Source organism: Perissodus microlepis, chromosome 17 (assembly GCF_051167445.1).
Source record: "Perissodus microlepis isolate ML-2025 ecotype Zambia chromosome 17, ASM5116744v1, whole genome shotgun sequence".
NCBI lineage: Eukaryota > Metazoa > Chordata > Actinopteri > Cichliformes > Cichlidae > Perissodus > Perissodus microlepis.
Genome location: NC_140477.1, coordinates 10603693 through 10611256, shown reverse-complemented (window position 1 = coordinate 10611256; position 7564 = coordinate 10603693). Strand labels below are relative to the sequence as shown.

Here is a 7564-nt window from a genome sequence, read left to right as displayed (position 1 = left end):
TGGTTTGGCAAACATTTATTTGCAATGGCAACGTATTTCAATATACACCCTACAAGAAAATCCCGCGTCTCCACAGCCATGCAGGCAGTCAGCTGGCCAAAATGAAAGGAGGCGATGACATCATGTGCAGTGTGAGGTCTTGGCAGAACAATTGAGCAGGCCAACATGGCAGCATGATTATGAAAGGTCAGAGCAGCAGTGTAAACATTTGCTTGCGGTTTTTGTCGAACGAAACCTGTTTATCATACTGTATGTTATTGCTTTAACTTTGTAACATGTTCGGGGAAGCGCAAGGGTTGGGGGTGGGGGAGGTTCTGGAGCATTGAGGTAATACAAGCTTGCGAAAGAGGAAGAAACTATTCACAAAATGGTCTGTATGCATTGTCTAGACCTTGTCTCAAGACATATTTTAAGTATGCTGAACTTGAGTGACAGACACAGTTCTAAAGGATGACATTAAACAATATGTGATTTACAGTAATTTTCAGCACATTGAAAAAATCAGAGTCACCTCACTGATGGTAAAATTATGCTTTTTGCTTTTTAAAAAAGTTTTTTTTTTTTAACTTTTGTAATAAAATAACAAAATAAAAAAGATTTAATTCTTGTAGATATTTTCGACTGCATCTCCTCACTAAAACGTAACATCCTGAGCATCAAATATACCTTCTGCCCTTGCTTGGGTATAAAGTTTGCTTTTAAAGTAACTCTTTCAAAAGTCAGTATTTGGTCTGTCCGTGTGTCCTTTGTCCAAGAATCATAACAGGCTCAAAGGACTCTATTGGTTTAGTTCTACCAATCAACCCCAATTATGCTGGTGTCTACATGCTTCCTGTTCTCCTCATCAGACTTTGGTGTCTCCTGGATCAGCTCCACGGGTCAGAGCTGTGTTTCTGGTTGTAGTTCTGCAGCTCGATCTGGTCTTTGATCTGGTTCATCAGAATCTGAGACAAAAGCATTCCAGCCAGCTGCAAACCAGAAAACATGACAGAAGGTTCAACATGTGTCTCTTCTATTAGAAGCTGTGTGAGTGTTGGTATGTATCCTCTACCTGTGGTATAGCCAGTCCCAGCGCAATGCCTCCTAGTAAGAACAGGTTGCTGTGGATCCAATCAACTATTTTGTCTATGCAGCCATTGGTGTGAATGCGGTTTCCAGCCTCGATGTAATCCAATTCCTGAATGTTGTGACCGCACATGGTGTTGATTACCTGCCCGCAAACGAGCACACAGTTAAAACACATGAAAAACAACAAAAATGAACCACAAAAATCAGTATCAGCATATTCTTAAAAGCAAGTTCACCGTGTCATTTCTTAAGATACAGCAGGAAAAGGGGACAGAGCAGCGTTCTCGGCTGGGGTTGTCCTTGCTGCAGTTGAAATACATGTTCTGTGACCAGTCCAAGTACCTCAAAGCACCACAGCAGTCAAACTGATGAGACAGAAGAGATCAGAAGATGGAGTAGCCACCTAAAGGCTGCCATCACCCCAACAATTCCGCCTTCAGGCTAAATCCTTACCTCTTCCTGACCAAAATCAATAAGGTTTTGCAGATCAATATCATCTCTGTAGTGGACAATGGCATTGTTGATCACCTCGGTCACTTTACCTCTTGCCTTGAAAGAAAAATGAAAAAGTATTTTATGGATAAAAAAAAGTAAATAAAACAATGAAATAAATCTAGAATAATATGGACAAAGTGCAGCAGAGGGCGCTCTCATCTTATAATACACAACCTCTCTCCCTGTGTGTGTTTGTTTGCTTCGTTGGCTGCCAACTCTGACAAGATCAGGAGTTTGGAGCAACCAAACGTGGCACACATGTACATGTTAGGGCCTTGAAGAGTTTCATCTCCATCAGATTTTGTAACGTCATCATGTTGCCTAGCAACCTAAACCTTTTAAAATAATCATATATTTAAATCTTTTTTTTTTTTTTTTTTGCCTGTCCCGTTTGGCTCTTTTGCCATCAGAATTATTGTCTAAAGGCGAAGAAAGATGCCCAACGGATTTACTTTACCAAATGGACCATCCCAGCCTTGCCGTAATGGTCTATTTGATTCACCTTTTATTGTTTATTTTATTTTTTATTTTCACTTGCTAGATACGGGACAGACTTGAATGAGGAAAAGAAAAGGGAGAAAGAAAGAGGGAAAAAAAAAAAAACAGCAGAGAAGAGGGACGGGGATAAAGGGCAAAAAACAAAAACTAACAAAATAAGCAGACAAAAATACATATATCAATCACCTGGATCACCTGTTGAGAAAGAAAAAAGAAAACAAGCATTTAACAAGGGATAAACAACATCATGATGATCTATGGGAATATAACAGTAAATACTAAGTGTTAAACATTATTGTGCAGCACGTAAGATCGACAGCGCACAGTGTGCTTTAAGGTAGGAGCCAAAAAGAGTGTAGTTTGTGTGTGTGAGCACCCGTGTGTACACCTGTGAGCATGAACGCGTTTGTTTTTAAAAGGTTCCTACATGTAATGATCTGTTAGAGGGTGTGGGGAGCCACATTCCCATCCTCCAGGGCATGAAGCAGGTATGGAGGAGATCAAAACTCCAGACATCCAGAGGCCCCCAGAACACAAGAGACCAAGGAAGACCAACAGAGGGGCAGCCGCGCCACTATCCCAGAAAGAGCTGAGGAGAGTCCCAGATGAGGGGTCACTCAGCAGCCGCGGAGCATAAGCCAGGGGGGGTTGCAGTGACGTGCCCGTGAGCTCCGCCGGCAGCCAGCTGCGCCAGAGTGACCGAGCCCCAGGCCGAGAGGCCGAGGGCACCCCACCCCCGAAGTGGACCGAGCGAGCCCCAGGCTCCAGGCCCCGATAAGCAGCCACCAAGGAGTGAGCCGGTGTGTACCTGGACGCCCATCCCTGGACACAAAGACCCACCAACGCACCGATGTCTGAGGGCGTCTGCCACTGGCAGGGGAAGTGGTGGGGGGAGATAGGCCTCCATACCTTAGAGGGCCTGAGATGTCCCCAGAGAGGTGGCGTCTGATACCCAACCTGACATATAGACACAGACATACAGGCACACACAGATACAAACATCCATTCCCACCCTCATGCTCTCATATGCAATTACTCAACACTCACCCAACGTGGAGACAGACACAAAGAGACACTGTGCACACAATCACACTCCCCAAGCGTACTCTAAGCCCCGGGTCTAGGTACCCTTTGCCCCTGAAGGGGGAAACTGCACCCAGACCCAGGTGGTGTTACCCTTTTCCCTGCGGTGGGGAGATGCAGACCGCCCCGACTCCGCAGCAGAAGGGAGGCCCCACATTCCAGACCCCAGTCGGACGGCCAACTCCTCCTCCTAGCCCCCCCGCTCCAGCAGGCTGCAGAGAACGGGGGTGTGAGAAGACTCCAAACCTCCCTCCGCCCGCTCATATGTAGTGTTGATGCATGTGTGTTCTAAGGTCCATTTAAAACCCAGGAGGACATGGAGCTACCTGTCAGAGAGCAGCAGGTAAGCGCATAGCCCCTCCTGATAGCCCTCAATGTCTACGTGTATTTAAAATTGAGAGGTGGGCAACGACGCCAGGGGTGAGGTTGTACACCCTGATGGCAATTTGGAGTCCGTGTTGCGTGCCCACCCCCAAGATCCTATATGTATGTGTTATGAGAGTGTGAGTAATGTGAATGTCTAAGTTGTGAGATAAAATTGAAAAAAACATTTAAATCTTACAACAATAACATCTCCTTTCTATCCAAAAACTTCATTTAGGTAACTAAGCATCTTCCTAGCAATGGGAAATAATGGCCTGTTTTTAAAGCAATATATTTTTATTTCACGACAATCACGTCAAATTTATATCCACAAAAGCTTAGTTATACACGATACAATATATTATATAATCATGTTGCACAGCAACCAACTAGCAATGAGCTAAAATGACCTTTATTTGTTGTTGTTGTTTGTTTGGTTTTTTTTAATTAAAAGAAAATTAATATCATGTGCAACATCATTAATAGGCAAAAGAAGTAGTCTTAAGCACCAGTTTGGAGCGTGCTTTTCAAGGTTTTATATTAATGTGAAGCTACTGTATAACCTCTCATATGACTAGTGCTGATATTCTGTATAAACATAAAACAAAACTGTATAAAAATCATCAAATGATAAAGAGCCCCCCAAAAGACTATTATACCCAAAGTTATTTATTATAGAATGAGCAACAAAAGAAACCTATTTAAGTTTTGAAAGAGTTGAGAATACAGAGAATTGAAATATATTTGTGTTTACATTATTCTGATTGATAGAACAGTCCATATTGTTCGATTACCTTATCTGAAAAGATGAAGCCCAGGACACCAGCAGTCAGCTGCAGGATGAAGATCACGATCAGACAGATACAGAACTGGGAGGAGGGAAAAAGAGCAGTTGTTACCACATTGTAATTTAAACCTCCTCCTGTGTCTCCATGAAGCTGTTTCTTATGAGCACCTCACTTGTAAAAAAAAAAAAAGTGCAGATTAAGCAAGAAAGCAGAGAACAACTAGTGAACTCTAGAAGCAAAATATTTTAATGGTTTCCTAGTGTAACCTGTTTGCTTGGCATAGATAGCACAAATATAACCAGTGATCTTAAAACATTGTGCATCTGGACCCTTAAAGATATAATAAAAACTTTAAAATCCATTAAATTCTTCTTCCTCACGGTTTGCAAGAGGCAGAGGTTTTCTCGGAGGGACCCCACACAACCGCAGAAGGTGATGATGAACATGAGGACCCCCACGATCAACAGCATTACAGCGGGGTCCACAGCGAGGCATGCGAGCGCTGTTTCTAAAGCAGAACGGGAGAGAGAAGACACTCAAAGGATAACACAGACAGAGAGGGCAGGTTGGGAAACATTTCTGGAAATATAATTCAGAAACTGCATTTTCAAGTATGTTTTTAGTGAAAAAGTGGACTAACAAAGCCTTACAGAAACAAAAGCACTCTACCTATATGTGATGGGACTCCCACTGTGTTATTAAAAAAGACTGTATGCTTCATAAATAGAGAATTGTTTTACCTGCGTGTTTCACTATGCGGGCATACACTCCGACTAACACCAACACCAGAGAAATTATCTGAGAACAAACACATAGAAAAAAAGATTACCCAAGATTTCTTTATCCTTGGGGCAATTAAAAAAAATTAGAAGTGAAGTGTAATATGCACTCGAGGGGAATATGAAGAAATATTTATTTTATGTCTCTGCTTGTACAGGGTGCATCATCATCTTTCCAGAACACTCAATTACAATAATAAGAAAAATGCGCAGTGGCTATACATGAGTCACAGATAAGGCTGCACTGATGATTTTCCAGAAACATTCACTCTGAATCAGTGTTAAACTGCAAGACTTCATCACCAACAATTGGTTGTTAAAACTAGGAGATTCTTCCAGTTTCTCTGCTTTAATCTGACTATATTAACCTACAGCAACCTGCAGACTTCATTAAAAAAATAAAGGCTCTTTCTCTCTGCACTGCTTTCTCAGTCTCAATAGAATAATAGTAAATACTCTTCCCAGCCTGAATGACATAGATCGAGTTACTGCAGACACTGCGCCTTAATGTGGTGGGAGAGAGAGGTCAGGTTTGTCTTTTTGGAAGGGTTTAGTTTCACAGTCAAAGGGAAAAAAAGGAAAAAAAAAAAAACAGGGGTGATATTAGGAAGGTAATTCATGTCTGCATACGAGTCAGTAATTCCCATGAAAAGAAGCGGCGCGCACTATGAGACTCACTGTAGCTGGAGGGAGCAGAAATGACAACACATTCCATACAAGTTTTTACACAGACTTATCCTGTTTGTACACGAGCACTGCCTCAATACTGCTGACACACTTATGCACAAAAAAAAAAAAAAAACATGCAAAAAATGAAACAATTACAAATATAATAGAATGTGCAAAGGAAACACTTCTACAAACACTGAGCAAGGACATAAGAAAAACACTAAAACTTCATGTCAGATCTTGGTTTAAGCATTCTAATTTTCCTGAAAAAGGGTTAGTCTCCTCACATGCATCTAAACCTCAGCTGGTTAAATCTGCAACAAGAGATCAACTCTAAAAATGCTGTAAGAAATCTCCTTAAGTTCTGGCCCACGGTCACCTGACACCGCAACCCACTGATGGGAACTTTCTTTTGTTTACAACCCACCTTCTGAGCTTCGCAGTTTTACATAATTTGCGGAATTTTAATTTGAATGATGTTATTCAGTTCAGTCATTTGTGGAAATAGAGACGTATCACCACCTGCACAACCTGGCGCAGGGGACAACCTCTGTCAGGAAACAGATGTGAGGTGGGGACATTAAACAAATGTGTGGCCCCATGAGCACATTGACCCTGAAAGTTTGCTTGGCATTGAGTATGTAACAAAAAAGGAAATCAGTGAAACTGGGAAAACTCCTTTGTGTTCACCTTTTCTGGTGGCTGAAACAAACCACAGCACTGACTGAGGTGACCAAATCCAATCCTGATTTCCAAAGTGAGAATAAAACTTAGTCAATGTTTAAACACTGAGCTGAGAACACCTGGTGTATTTGTTTGTGTGTATGCCTTTGTGAGTGAGACCCATACTTCCTTCTCCCTTCTACTCTTTCCCTCAGTTTCACTCTGAACACCAAAGTTAAAGAACAACTAAGTGAAACAAAGCAGCAAAGTGTGCTGCTGGCCGCTGACAAGGAAGTGATGCCTTACATGGTTGGCATAACTGAAATCACAGCATAAACGTCTTTGAACTATTTGTTAGTCAAATGTCCCCTGGAAGTTCCAAAGACAAATGATTAACCAGCACACAGAGTTCCTAAAATGAAGGTCACCACACGCTGAGATCAGTCAGTCAATGCTTTCATAATAGCGCGCGATTACTTACCCAAAATATAAAATTAAATATGAACAGCAGGTACTTCACAGCTGGGCTGACAAACGTAAACTCCTCGTCAGATCTAGATGCGCCTCTGCTTGTTCGTGCCATGGCGACAGGTGAGCGTCTTTATTCAAGTTTGCGCGCAAAAAGAGCCAAAAGCTGGGAAAAGGTGTTTCCTAAGGTTAAACCGAACACCTCTCAGCATGATGACGACGACTGGTTTGCTGACATGCTGACACATAACAGTAAGGTAACGAGTTCCCAGCTGCCCGCCGACCCTGGTTGATAGTAGCTGGGTGTGTAAAAACTGGGTGTTCCCATTTTTTCCTCCACTGTGGTTTTTTTTTTTTGTGTGTGTGTTTTTGTTTTGTTTTGTTTTGTTTTTCACAACAGATCATACAACATGGGGCACTAAATGTCCCCTGATATTAACAGGGTCCGAGCACTGATGTAAAAGACTGAGTTGGGATTTTATTAATTGGAAACAACGGTTAAATTATCAATAAGTACAAAAATAAAACCCCAATTGTAGGTAAACATGTATGAATGCAACACTAGAGACAAAAAAGGGCAAAAAATAGAATATGGAAAATAATATGATTTTTTTTCTTTTCTAGTCTATTAGAAAAAAGTAAACGTGAACCACATTTGAGCTAAAACTGTCCTCTCGCTGTCTGCTTTTA

General features: G+C 41.7%; 1 protein-coding gene across 1 annotated transcript; it reads right to left on the bottom strand.

Moving 5' to 3' along the window:
- tspan33a (tetraspanin 33a) lies at window positions 1-7144 on the bottom strand. The gene is made up of 8 exons (XM_084910587.1): window positions 6888-7144; window positions 5036-5093; window positions 4676-4803; window positions 4302-4376; window positions 1522-1617; window positions 1305-1433; window positions 1052-1210; window positions 1-968 (listed from the first exon to the last, which is right to left on the bottom strand). The coding sequence occupies exons 1-8, from the start codon at window positions 6987-6989 to the stop codon at window positions 867-869; spliced, it is 849 nt and encodes a 282-aa protein (XP_084766713.1). The 5' UTR covers window positions 6990-7144; the 3' UTR covers window positions 1-866.
- Window positions 7145-7564: the final 420 nt, after the last annotated feature.

What these genes read in the sequence shown, in the direction of transcription:
- tspan33a (XM_084910587.1), bottom strand. Translation starts at nt 6,989, where the DNA reads ATGGCACGAACAAGCAGAGGCGCATCTAGATCTGACGAGGAGTTTACG. An exon ending in TTGATTTTGGTCAGGAAGAG is followed by an intron (nt 1,434 to 1,521) that starts GTAAGGATTTAG and finishes CTGTCTCATCAG; the next exon opens with TTTGACTGCTGTGGTGCTTT. An exon ending in GTATCTTAAGAAATGACACG is followed by an intron (nt 1,211 to 1,304) that starts GTGAACTTGCTT and finishes GTTTGCGGGCAG; the next exon opens with GTAATCAACACCATGTGCGG.